Consider the following 14,901-nt stretch of genomic DNA (forward strand, 5'->3'; position numbering starts at 1 on the left):
AGAGTCAAATGAAAGTGACTGAAAATAAAATTGTTGCAACTCTATCACATTTTTATAACATATATGAGATGGTTTAAAAACATTTTTGGAAGGATCAATTAAAGAGAAGACAAAAGGGACAAAAAGAGGGGTTCTCACATTTGCATGTGATAAAGGAGGTGATGAAAACAATGAAATCAGGCTACCTACATCTTATTTCAGATCGTAATCATCTTCTTAATCTCACAAAAGATCTATTCTAAGGCATTAAGGAAAAAGGAAGAAGAAGTGGAGATGCTTTCTTGCAAGCTCATGAATGCTAAGGAAACCCAAGAGGCTTCCTTAGCAACATTTCATGAGGTAGAAAAGCCGACTGTTGAGCTTAATCAGGAATTGAATTGGCATGCTCTACCTTGGCTCAACACTCAGATGTAGGAGTTGAGGAGGTTGACGATGATGATAACAAAAGGGTTGGTCAGCATGGATATGTTTCATTCACATTTAGGGGGTACATAGTACCATATGATGAGTCATTGCCTACGGTTGAGATTATGCTGTGTGAATATACAATGAGAAGTTCTCATCACTTTTCGTTTGATCTACATGTGGGGGATTTAATGACGCGCAGATATGGATTGGCTCAAAGTTGGTATTGTCCATTGTGGGATGGTGGTTTTCTATCTCCACAAGATGAGATTAGAAGTTGCAAGTATTTGAATCAGGTCATTACAGGGGCACCACTCAGTCTTCCACTATAACAATATGTATCCGAAAGGATTGGTTACTTCTACGTCAGAGAGGTCTCATGTAGATACAGGTTTTTAGGATAGTTATGGTGTCAGTTGCGACCAACTGGATTACTTGCAAAGTCAACATCCATAGGGGTCTTGGAGCGATTAGATGTAGCTATGAGGTTGCAAAATTCTTAGTGGTTTGTATCTCCTTATGGCCGATGGATATGAGAGTAGTTTGGTTTGGAACTCAGGTATTGACAAAGTTGGAAGTATAGCTTGGGTGGGTTCTACTGATAGTCCTCACCATTTCTGGCATGGTGACAGTGAGGTTAGAGTTGAATGACAAGAGCCTGGTAATCTTCTTGGACCCCTTTTAATTTTAATGGAGTCCTCATATTTGCAAGACTTGGATAGTGGGTATGGTATATATACTTGCATAGTTGATTGAGGTGTGACACATTGGCCTCTTGAGTTGCTCTAGCTGAGATGCTCACTCTTGTGACATCTATTGTTAGTTGGCCCCACCATTTCCAACATGGTGGTGTGGTGATTGTGTTAGTTGCGCAAGAATTATCATCTCCATTAGCACAAGTATTATAGGAGCTAGATTGTGATATTTGGGGCATCACATAGGTTTGCACTTGGGATCCAGGTGGAGCATTTACAAGGATGGTAATGGATCAGGGAGTCAGGAGGCATTCCATTCTCAATGGAGATTGGTATATTGTTGAGCTCCAACCACCTTGTGATATTAGAGGTGTGTGCAGTTACAGCTAGAGTGAGGTACTTAGTTGGGTAGTGAGCATTTCCATTTATGTTAGCAGCGCATGACAGGTTGTCCTAATTGACTATGCATATGAGATGTTTTGGATGTCGGATATCCAATTGATTGGTGTATGGGTTCATGTTGAGTTGTTTTATGACTTTGAAGCTAGAGATGTTTACACCAATGTAGCACAACGGTTCGACAAAGCATCATATTTAAGACAGATCTAGGATCTAGGCATTTGCTTCCAGCTTATAGATGCGAATTGCTTGGGGGCAAGCAATCTTCAAGAAGGGGGGATTGTCATGTCCCCTTTTCTAGCTAGTGAGCTTTGTTGCACCACTAGCCTTTTTTGCCTCTGTCCCATGGGCAAATCAAGTTTTCTGTAAGAGCAAAGAAGTTTTTAGCCAAGGTGATTTCAGTTGTAGGCTAAGCCGGGTTGTTTCACTAGGGTTTCCAGACACTTACTATTTTTAGTAAGACGACTCAACATTCTTGGCATTTCAGGGTTGGACTAGGAGCGTCTTGTCAAAACCTTTCCAAGGAGCTATAAGACATGCATATTTGAGTCCATCTAATTAGATATTTTAATGCCTAAAGATTTAACTAATTAATTATAAAGTGACTTTATAACTTAAGTTCATGTTATTGTCACTTTATTATCTATGGGCACTTTATTTCCTTGAGTGGGGGAAAAGTATTATTTTAAAAAGGAAATAAAGAAACAAAAAGGAGAATGCGAAGAGTCACATGTTTGTTCTTAAAAAAGGAGCTCATTTCCAGCATACATGGTTTTGTGATTTGAATTTCACTCTCTCTTGGAGAATTATTTTCGAAAGCTTCAGCTTTCAGCAGGTGAGAGGAGAGAAACCGTCAAGCTTGGGCAGTGAACGCAAACTCATTGTCAGTTAGAGACATTGCACAGGTGTTTCACATTGCATTCTAGGTTCATTTTTTCTAGTTTCTACAATACAATATTGTTGTAGTTACCGTATCTACGATTGGGATTTCTTGTTCTATTTGGTGAAGAGATCGAATGAAATATTTTTTTTGAAAATGTCTTTCTACTGGAGATTGATTTTAATAACAGTTTGAGACCCATTTTTATCTATTAATTTCTAGGGTTTGATGATGAAATCTAAAATGCATTGCATGAAATTATTTGTTTAAAATCTTCTGAGATTTATTCAAGGGTTTTGAGAAAATATCCGGTTGGGGATATTACATCAGTACAAAAAGCAACCTTAAAAGTGCATCCTCAAATAAATTCCCTTTCCAAATCTGGAACAAACATCCAATGACAGCTGTCCCATCTAAAGATATGTTGCAAGGATATCTTTTAATAAGATTTTGCAATGAGATGGGCAACTGGAAAACCAACCCCAAATCACCTAAAACAAGATTTACTAACTCATTTGATTGTAGAAGAGTTTGTAATGTATTTGTAATGTGGCGCATTTATAAGAGAGGGAATGAAATTAAAATCTCTTTTATCACAAAAAGGCAACCCATAGCTAGAATGGAATGTTGCTAAAATGCAATTCAACTATTAGAGGGTATATACAAGGGTGGCCCATGTTTACAAATGTTAAGAACTATTTCAACCTTATCCAACACCTCATTATAAGATAGCTTACCATCTCCTCCAAGATTTACATTGAAAAAAACAGAGCTGTGAATTCCATTATCTCAATATTAAGCAGACTGTTTAGATGGAAACAGAAGAAATTTGACCCAAATGAAGGCCATCTACAGATATAAGGATATCTTTTAAAAAGATTTTACAATTATAATGATTTGGGGAAAACATGGTCTAATGGAAAAGCAACCTCAAATCACCTCAAACAAGATTTGTTTAAGTCATGAATACTTAGTGATTGTTAAATAGATCAAAGATGAGAGAAATACTAATTTCCATTTGGAATTTGAAATGTTCAATCTGAAGGTTGGCATGCTGGGAAGCTTCTCAAACAAAACCCCTTAACTTGAATGGACCATACAGAGAGAGGTACAAGCAAAAATAATCTTTCATGTAACGTGTGCCATTTGTCAATAATATTTAGTGAAGTACTATATGAATATGGCATCCCTATCTGATTCATCTGGAAAAATCGGTAAAAAATTATCAACAGTAAAAAGTGCCAATTTAATTAACCAAAAGGTCTATATCAGTTACCCACATGCAAATATGGAAATAACAAATCAGAAAAATTGCATAAGGTTCAAATTACAGACTATTTCTTAAAGAAAGTTGAGCATACCTTAGTTCTTAACATCTGTCTTTGCTCTTTTGTCCAGTCCTTTGTTAGGTCCAATACTGCCTGAAGCGAGGTCTCATCATACAGCAGTCCTACCTGCACAGTTCGCAACAGTTAATATTAAAGTTAATTATCTTTTTATCATACTTTCTAAAATTTAATTCATCTATATCATTATGCAAACTATTTTTAACTTATAAATCAGAATCTACCCAGAAAACAATAGTAAAATAAAAGGACTGCCACTATTGTCCCCTGTCTACCTCAGCCAGTGCAGTCTAAATTTCTCTTTCTGATGCAAGCAGTAAGATCACGTATTCAGACAAAGCACTGGAACAAATTTAGCACACATTCAAGACCAACAAGGCTCAAGCAGACTCAAACTATTATCTTGTATTTAAATTAAAAGTGCAAAGATCTAATCTGTATGCATAACAAATGATATGATATTGCCTAAAGACTGTAACAGCATTCAAAATGACTTAATATTCAATAAATTTTCTCACCTATAGTCAAATATCTTTCTCTTGTTGTGCTTACTTTTGCACAGAAAGAAAGAAAAATATATATTAACATCAACAAATAACCAGTTTCCTTCGGTGTGCCACTCGCATTTCTGAGCTATACTCAGTAGGAATTAATGCAAAATATTGGATTCTAAAGCATGCAAGGGAGAAGAAACTCAAGTACAATGCTTATATACTAAGTTGCCGATTTGCTGGTCTCCGGTTGCCGGTCACTAGTCTGATTCAAACTGGGTATGGGTCCAGGTCCAGTTTGACTTTGGGTCCAGCCAAGGTTCAATCTCAGGTGGGCCAGTTTGTCCAAGACGAACTCATGATGACCCTGGGGATGCTTGGGTGGATTGAAGGTGAACCGGGGTGGAAATTGCAGAAAACAAGTTTCTTTTATCTTTTGCAGAGTTGTTGAGGCTGGCAGAGGAGGCCTTTGGTTTTGACTACAACAGCATTCCCAAACCTCTATGCAATGTTGACCTATTCAAGAAAATGAAAAAAATCATTTGCAAAGCTTAAACAAGCCCATCTTATTTCTGCTAACATTTCTATGCCCAAAGTTGTTTCTATAATCAGTGCAATTGAGAAGCCCAAATGATGTATCTGAATATATGACAATGGCAAACCGTTGCCTCTGTTAAGTTTTAATAGATTTGTCATTGCTGTAACTTGTAATAGCACTTATAGATTTTTGTGTGTTACAAGTTACATTCTCAATGCACATGTATATGGTAATAAGAGGCATGTCTCTGTAGAGACATGTATCTTTAACTCTCGTTAATTATCTATAACATTGCTTATTATCATGATTAAGAATGTGATAATAACTTGTATATATTTAATCCTATAATATAATATATATAGGATATATCTCATATATCTAATATGTGTATATATTAAATGAGTTAAGCATATATTTCATATATATACTGTATATTCATATTCATATTCAATGAATTTTATCCGACTGAAACTACACTAACATTAACACTCCCTCTTAGGTAGGGAAGATGAACACAGGAATTGTAATGTCCCTACTACTATGTACTAGAAAACCTGCAAAAAACATTTGAGGATCATTAAAAATCATGAATTTCATTATACTATTCTACCCATTAATCTTAACCCCAAACCTTAAAGACATCACTAGATCGGGTTCATTAACCTCAGTTGGTCAACCGTCCCTTCTAGAATGCACCCTTTAAGGTTCACACATGCATATGTTGACACCATTAGAATATTCCTTCCATTAAACTTCCTCAAGCATGTTGGCAAGATAGAGATAGTTCTCGCATACCAACATTATAGAGGTTGCATTCATTAAGTAGTGTTTGACCCAATGGGTATTATCCTCATCTTTGGTACCAACATTATATACACTTCTTTGTTGTGTCAGCCAAACGAGTTATTTTATACTCATCTCTGATACTGACAATAAGGGTTTGTAACCTACTTCATTGTGCCATCCAAATGCGAGTATACCCATCTCTAATACTGATACAAGAAGTCATAAGCTTCCCTTCATAGGGTACTTTGTTAATCCTTTCCATTATCAAGTTATTTTTGCTTGTGATAAATTACATATTGAATAATTTCAATTTATGAACCATTAGTAAATATCATTCTATACTAAATTATTCTTATTTATGATCCCTTTAGTAAAATATCATTACATTTCAAATTAATAAAAATACTATTCAAAATCACACACTTGCATGGTTTACAACTAATACCATATATGAAGAATGCTAAATAACTATATTACTTACCTTTCAGGGATTGTACAATACCAGCTTGGTGGTCGGCCCCTTTATGTAATTCGGCTCGATTTCCTTTACCAACTCGGTGAATTCTGCCTCCCTCCAATGATGCCGATGATCCATACTATACGCGATATGATGAGGGTGGCCTATTGATGTGTTAGGGCCTAAGGAAGTCCCACATCACCATTTAATTACTATTTCGATAGACCCTTGGGTATGTTGTGTTCAGAACCAATTAAATCTTTCGTTCCTTTCTCTTCGTTTGTTTGGACGTCGTGCCTTATGATTTGGTCTTATCTCTTTCGACGCCCTCAATATCTTGGATCCAATTGCTATAAATATGCGATTATTTGATTTCAGAGTGACGTGACCCATGGCCACATCACTTGGCATGGGTGACATTTCATTTATTATTTTAGTTAGATTCCACTGTACTCATTTTATTTCTTCTTTTTGTTAAAGTAGTAATAAAGTTTATATTCAATATTATCTAAGTACTTCAATCATATTTAGAATTACCTTTAAAAAGAATTTATATGTAACTCATGTCATTTCCAATATATAATGATAATTTGAATATTCTAAATGATGTTGTTTTCAATATATAATGATCAATTTTACATTCTATATATAGATTTTTTAATTCAATTGAACTCCATTGTAGTCCTTCCCTCTCGAATTTACTTGTCCTCAAGCAACATAAGGTTATGATAGCCCATTTGTTTGAGGATGATAGCTTATTCTAGGAGTCAAGGTTGTTCCTGCTAGGAAAAAAAGTTCTTGCCAAAACTTGCTGAGGAATTTGCTATCTCTATCACTTATAATATTTTGTGGAAGTCCATGGAGACAAAAAACTTCCCTAAAAATTAACTCTGCTACTTGTTGTGTTGTATACTCTATGGAAATGGCAAAGAAGTGAGCATATTTTGTAAGCCTATCTACTACCACAAATATATTGTCCTTCCCTTGAACCTTTAGAAATCCCGTTATGAAATCCATGGATATACTTTCACATTTTGGTTCGGGATGGGTAAGGATTATAGTAAACCTATTGCGTGTGTTAGCTCGGTTTTATTTTGCTGGCACGTCATGTATTCATTTACATATTTGAGTACATCTTTTTTTAAACCTTTCCAAGAATATTTATCTCTAATGCTCTTATATGTCTTAAAGTATCCTTGATGTCCTACCAATGGGTTATCATGATACTCCTTAAGAAGTTTTTCTTCAATTTTTTATTAAGGAGTTAAGTACACTCTTCCTTTGTAAAAGATGATGTTTTCCCAAACTCTAAAGTCTTCATTAGGTAGATTTCTTTCTAACATTTCATGGGTTTGAGGATCTTGGATGTATTCCACTATGATTTCTTCTTTGCAGTCCTTTGAGATGTTTGTGATAGAATTGATGTAGGGCCTTCTTGAGAGAGCATCAACAACTCCATTGGTAATTCCTTTTACATATTCTATATTAAAGTTCCATGCTTGGATCCGACTGACCCGTTTTTGTTGTCGATCGTTAAGATCCTTTTGATTTAGGAAGAAACGTAAGCTGTTATGATTTGTCTTCACAATAAATTCCCCACAGACCAAGTATTGTCAAAATTTCACTAAGGCGTGCATAATGGCCAACATTTCCTTATCATATATAGCGTAATGTTTTTCTATATTTGTCAACTTGCGACTTTCAAAGGCTATTGGATTCTTCTCTTGCATAAGTACTACTCTAATTCCTTCCCTTGATGCATCACACTATAATTCGAATGGCTTTGTGAAATCTGGAATAGCTAAGAGTGGACAAGAGCAAATGGTTTCTTTGAGTTCCTCAAAAGCTTGTTCTGCTAAATCATTCCATGAAAATGCTCCTTTCTTTGTTAAATCTGTGAGTGGGGAAGCAATTTTAGAGAATCCTTTTACAAAGCGCCGGTAGTAGGTACATAACCCTACAAATCCCCTAAGTTGGGTCAGTTTTTTTTATTTTAGTCATTCTTTAATGGCTTTAATTTTATCCTCGTCAACACTTATCCCCTTCACATTGATTTTGTGCCCCAGGTATATGATCTCTTCTAAGCCAAATTCACATTTCAAAAGCTTTATATATAGTGATTTTGTTTCCAGGATATTCAAAACTTCTTTCATATGTTGGAGGTGTTCTTCCATGATTTTCTATAGATAAGTATGTCATCAGAAAATATGAGTAGAATTTTTCTCAATTGTTGCTAGAATATATGATACATACATGATTGGAAAGTTGTCAGTACATTAGTGAGACCAAATGGAAGTACTAGGAATTCAAAATGTCCAAAATGACATTGAAAAGCAGTTTTGGGCACATCTTTCTTCCTCATTCTTATTTGATGATATCCAAATCGTAAATCATTTTTTGAGAAATAACATGCTCCATGTGATTCATCATTAGTTCATCAATCCTAGGAATAGGGTATTTATTTTTTATAATTTTCATGTTTAATGCTCGGTAGCTGATGCACATTCTCATAGTACCATCTTTCATTTTTACCAAGACTACTGATGATGCAAATGGGCTACTATTGTGTTGGATATGACCCATCTCCAATAACTCCTTGATCATTTTTTCTATCTCTTCTTTGAATTTATGGGGATGTCTGTAAGGGGTAGTTATTACTGGTTTTGCTCCTAATTCTATAGAATGTTCAAATCCTCTTTTTGGAGTAAGTCATGGGGGAATTTCTTCGAAGACTCTTTTGTATCTTTTTAGTATAGGTTGGCTATCAACATGGACAGTTTCTCCTTTGGGATTTGTCCTGTCTAATATCATACATTGTGTTCCATCTCCCTTAGTCATGATTACTTATTTTTGTCATTTTCTTGCAACTGAACATCTTAGGGGAACCATCTGGTATTCCTTTTAATGTGATTTCTTTTCCTTCACGTTGGAAACAAATCTCTAAATTTGTGCTATCCATTATGAATTGCCCATGGGAATTTATCAATGGCATTACTAAGATAATATCATTCTTACTATCAACCACATAGAAGTTTCTCTTCATTGTGTGCCCCTCTAGGGAGACTTCTAATTGGGTTACTATCTTTGTACAATTATCTATGGATCCATTTCCAAAAGCCACCTTGAAGCCCTTAAATTCTTGTGTTTTAATTTCCTCCTTGCTACCAAGTGTTTTCCAATGAAGTCATGCGTAGCTCCTGAATCCACTAAAGCAATTACTCTTTGTCCTTTAACTCTCCCTTTGAGTCAGAAGGTCCTATTTTCATTTTCTTGGGTGATGACGGCTAATACCCCATGTTCTTGTTCCTCAGTTTTTGCTTTTTTACTTGGGGTATCATCTCTGGGGATTTCTTCTATTCTGTTCAGTTTTCCCTTTTTACATTAATGATTAGGTTTCCATGGCTCTCTGCATTTAAAGCATATATTATTCTGAAATAGTTATTCTTTCTTTTGACATCGATGTTCCTTACTCCATGGTTCCTTGCAGATATAACAAGGTCTTTCTGGGCGGTCTCTCTTGGGCCCTTCATTCCAATAGGGTATCTTGGTTTCAAAATTCTTAAGTCTTTCCCTAGGGTTATTAAATTCAATTTTCTTTGCCTTTCTAATGGCTTCCTCTAAATTTTGTGGCTCAAGGGGCTTTACATGCATTTTAATGGAGTCTTTGAGCCCTTCTATAAAAAGATGAGTGAGTTGGTTATGGGACAGGTTTGGAACCATCACGAATAGGTCTTGAAATTGATTTGTGAATTCTTCCACTGACCTTGATTGTTTAAGGTGAGTTAGCTCTTGGAAGTACCATTCGGATTCCTTTTGATCGAACCTATTCATCAACTTCTGAGTGATTTCACTATAGGTAGTAATCTTCTTGTGTCCCAAGAAAGTTTTTCCATAGTGCCACCATTTGTGGGCTGACCCTCCTAAATGAAGTATGGCAAACTTAATTGCACCTTCTTCGGTCACAGGACTATATGATAAATGTGTCTAATTTTTGGATCTAGGACTAAGTAGTTTCTTCTCTTGAACCATCGAAACATGGGAGTTTTACTTTATTTACTTTCGCCTAGAAGTCTTCATTTACATGATTTTTCTTGTTATTTTCCATGGTTTTGGTTTTGTAGTATTCTTCGAAGGAAATAAGTTGTCGAATGTTTGGTTCCAAGCTTGCATATAATTGTACAATTTCTTCCACACTATTTGTGTTTGTTCTTTCTTCTACAAAAGACTCTCCTCTTGGAATGAATGAGGGAAAGGTATCTCTTGTCCAGTTATGGATCTGCACTCGCTGTGATTGGGATTGTGATTGTAAGTTGGACTTTGTTGGATCTTGCAAGAATTGATTTTGTAATTGTTGTTTGTATTTGACCCTAACCTAAAAGGCCTTACAGATAGGCATATTGCATGTAATCAGTTATATCTATGAATAAAGAGTTGTGATTTGGTATCAAATCTTGCATTCTTCTTGCATGTTGTTGTGTCTCCATTGTGTGGTTATTTGTTGGGGGTTTGGACATCTCCTTTGGGGATTCTCCTACCTTGCACTGCGTCAAGTGGTATCAAAGCCAGGTTGTTCTTGAGTGTGTAGACAGATCGCCAAAGCTGAGGCAGTTTGCACTAGGATTTACAGAGAAGGTTGATCTTGTGGAGCTGATTGATCTTCTGGATTGGTGGATCTATTGCTTTGGATTTGCCAAAATTTTGGAAGATGCCCTCAAGAAGATTGGACCCTAGGGCAATTGATAATCTTAGTGATGTTGTGGAAGAAAGGATCTCAGAGAAGATTAGAGCAGAATTCAGATCTGAGATTGCATTGATGAAGAGTGACATGATTGTTGAAATTATGAATAATTTAGGTGGTGTACCTAGGCATGTGGGTACTGAAGATGGTTATGAGGAAGTTGTTGAAGACTTTGTAGTTACTGGATCTAGTGGAGAGGACAGAACTGATCGTGTGGAGAAACCTATTGGAACTAGGGCTGGTCAGTTTGCTAGACCTGGATCTCAGTTGAAGCTGAAACATAAGATGGAGGTTTCTAATTTCTCAGGTAATTTGACTCCTGAAGACCTGATTGATTAGATTGGTGAGTTGGAAGATTACTTTAAGCTTGAGGACATTGAGGATCCACTCAAAGTAAGGTTGGCACAAACTAAGCTGAAAGGACATGTTGCTCTTTGGTGGAAAGAATTGCAAAGAGATAGAGACAAGAAGATGAAATGAAGATCTCTAGATGGAGATTGATGGTGACAAGTTCATCCCTACTAATTAGGAACTTGAGTTGTTTAAGAGGTTGAAGAATCTGAAATAGAAAGATATGACTGTGAAAGATTATACCAAGGAGTTCTATAAGTTGACTATTTGGTCTGGTCATAGAGAATTGTCAAAGGAAAAGATAGCTCGGTACATTAATGGTTTAAGATTCAATATTCAGGATGAGGTTGGTATGCTGAATATTTCTTTAATTGAGGATGCTTATCAGTATGCTCTAAAGGCAGAAGCTAAATTGAAAAGGAAACGTCAAGGTAATGCTAGAGGAAAGGAGAAGCAGGATAGCTTGGCATAAGCTAAACTGAGTGCAGAAGCTGAACCAAAACTTGTTGATCAGAAAATGACAGGTGTGTAGTGCCCGCCCCTAAGTCGCATTTCTGTTATCATTGCCAAACTCTTTTAGGCCAATTTATGTTTGATGATTAGTATTATTATTTTAGAGATTATCAGATGTTGTTTTACACTCAGTTTATTATATGATGAGATTACTTGGTACTCTATATTTCATGCATGTATGATGATTATTCAATGTTTTCAGTTATTGATGACGATTAGTTAGATGGTTTATTATCACATGTGCCTTCTTATGGATACTTACCCCATATTGCATGTGTATGGTGTGCGTGTTTGTTTTATTTATGTATGGTGTTTCTGATGTGGTTATGGAAGGGAGTCGTAGTCATCTGCTAGTCGGGATCTACACGATGCACCACTTCCTGCCATTGTTTGTTTAGCTTAGAATATTGTGTTTGTACATGCGTGGATTTTATGCAGGTTGCAGGTATCGGGTATCGACTTCCCTGAATTGCCAGGATGAGCGTACCCTATCGCACTGTCTCAATGGTAAGAGAGGGGAGATAAACTCTTAAGTCCAAATCCTAAACCCTTTAGCCAATTGTCCTAATTGATAATTAGGACAAGTATCTGAGTTAAGTACCCTCCGAATGCATCAAATGATGTAATTTCGTGATTATAACCCTTTTTGTTTGATTTAGTATGTATTTTTCTATGTAGGGTTTTCGTATGTTGTTATATGAGTCCTTGATGTGTTTTCTATTAATTAAGTCTAATTAAAAAGATTAATTAATGATTTAATTTAATAGAGAATTAATATGATATCTTTAATATTTAATTAATTGAGAAATTAATTAAATAAAAGAATTAAATTTGGAAATTAAAGTACAAAGATAAATTTAGAACAGGATAATATTAATTTAATTTAATAATAATATATTTGGAGTTCATTTTTAAATAAATGCTAAATATTATTTTTATTTAAATTAATTAAATATGTTATCAATTAAGTTTCTAAAATAAATTAAAAGTTGAAAGATATTAAAATTATTAAGAATTCTAGATCGCATGATCTAAGCATGAGTTTAAATATGAGAATTAAATTAAAAGATTAAATAATAGAAATCAATAACGTTATTTTAACTGCTTAAAGTGCACATGAGATTAAAGTAATTAATTAATTAAAAATAGAAGTCAAGTGGAATATTAAATAAAGTTATTTAATAATTCAACTTAATGTGCATGAAAGTTGAATGCAAAATTAAAAGAAAAGATAAGAAAGGCTAATTTGGAGTTAACTCAGTTGTGCAAAGAGTCTTCTCGGGTGAACGCACAATTAGTGCCCCGATTTGAGGAAAAAAATTGCTTATCACAACGTTGGGGGTTCATTCTTGGGGGACACGAATTGGGACACACGAATTTGGACGGGAATTTTTGGGAGACAACTTTTGGAAGCGAATTTCAGAAGGCTGATACCAAGAAAGTTTTCCAGAGGAAGGATATTGAGAGAAGCGAATTCTCTTACAGTTCTTGGAGATTGCATAATAGCATCAGGATCAAGTAGGGTCTTGTGTTTTGATTATCGATTTATTACGCAATTATCCTTTCCTGTCTTCTTCGTGTCTGGGGTTTGTAAATCTGAATTCTCTGTGATGAATGTTTAAACATTACGATATTGGAATTTGTCAGATGCTTGTCAATAAACTTCTATATACATGAGATTTAAATGGGAAAGGGCTGAATCTAATACCGAAATTCTAAATTAGAAGTTTGGATGGTTGGCTATATTTTCTATGTTAATATAAGGAAGTAAACAAGTTTTAATATATTTATATATATTAAAAAGAATTACTTTATATATATATATATATAATAGATTGATTATCAATAAATTTTATTATAATAATTATATTTTTGTTGAGATAAAAAAATACATATACATATATGTAAATTTTTAATTAACAAATTTAATGGTACAAAGTCGGATATTACAAAATGGTTTTTTTTAAAAAAAATTTAATTTAAAAAAAATAAAAAAATTTAAAACATAGTATTGGGGAGGGGCGGCTTAACCACCCCTTGCCCCCTTTATGACTGCAGCAGGCGACTGCTATACGTAGTCGTACCTGCTGACGCAGGACGACTGCGACAGCAGTCCGACACTACACTGTCGGCGGGTAGCGATTATTAAATCGCTTACCGCATGGTTTTTTTAACCAAACATATCATATGCCATTCGAATTTCGAAATTCGTTAATGTTATAAATTTTGATTAATATTAATAGTTTTTAATTAAATAAAATTTATGATATTATTTAATATTAATTTTCATTATTAAATTTCAAACAATATTTTATAATTGATATATTAATAATAAATGTAATATATATATATTTAAAATAAAATATTGATTAATATTAATATGATTTAATATTTAATTAAGAATAGAAGTTATTATTATCAAGTATTTAATTATTGATTTTAATAAAATTGTAATTATTTTATTTAAATCATTAATAGATATTATTTGATAAAATTGTATAATTAGACTATTGACTTAATGAAAGTTATTAATGTGGGTTTAAATAAAGATAATTTTAATAAAGTCATAATTGTTTTATTTAAAATCATTAAGGATCATTTTTATAACTTAATAAATAAAAGATTATCCTTAGAATATTTTTAGGGTAATTGTACAATCATGTAAATATAGAAATGGGTTAATTGTGGAAACTTAATTACTTGAAATAGACGTTAAACTGGAACATAAACCTTACCTTAACTCAATAATATACTTTCAAATCCAATCTCTGAGACTTTGATGTCTTCTATGTGTTCTCTGTGTTTTGGGGTTGTTCTAGTATTGACCAGTTTAGGTTGTTACCAGAGGCCGGGTTTGTGAATGTGAGGTTATGATGATTTGTTCTCGATCTTTTCAAACCAACCAAGGTAATGTGATAGTATACTCTATGATGGATGTATTTACTGTTTGTTATTGCTTTCCAATTTCTTTGTGTGAAGCTGAGGTGTATGTATTGAGATACCTAACTTAACCATTTTCGAGTCTCGATCAGTTATATTTGATAACCATTTTTGAGTCTCGATCAGTTATACTTGGATTGCTTTTCAGTCGCTTGAGAGGACTGAAGTGTTTGTTATGTTCTTGATGATGTCATGTTTTGACTTGACCATTTTGGAGTCTTCGATCAGTATTGTAATTTACTATTGGGATACTTTCTAATTGCTCATTGGAGAACCATTGGATTTTGTGATTTATCATTGATGCCTTCAGTTGCTGATAGAGAACTGTCGTGATCATATGATTATTATTTGATATTATCTGT

The 14,901-nt window shown here is 34.3% G+C and overlaps 1 protein-coding gene across 3 annotated transcripts in view; it reads right to left on the reverse strand.

Moving 5' to 3' along the window:
* GSH1 (glutamate-cysteine ligase) overlaps positions 1–14,901 on the reverse strand; it is a 155,455-nt gene that overhangs the window by 29,900 nt on the left and 110,654 nt on the right. For all 3 annotated transcript variants that reach the window (XM_089807903.1, XM_089807902.1, XM_089807901.1), the window contains one exon: positions 3,741–3,833. In XM_089807903.1, the coding sequence (XP_089664029.1) occupies positions 3,741–3,833 (93 nt within the window). The remainder of the gene's footprint in view (positions 1–3,740; positions 3,834–14,901) is intronic.

The sequence above is a fragment of the Cupressus sempervirens genome, chromosome 11 (genome assembly GCF_028749045.1).
Source record: "Cupressus sempervirens isolate cs-2001-9-10 chromosome 11, ASM2874904v1, whole genome shotgun sequence".
In the NCBI taxonomy this organism is placed as follows: Eukaryota; Viridiplantae; Streptophyta; class Pinopsida; order Cupressales; family Cupressaceae; genus Cupressus; species Cupressus sempervirens.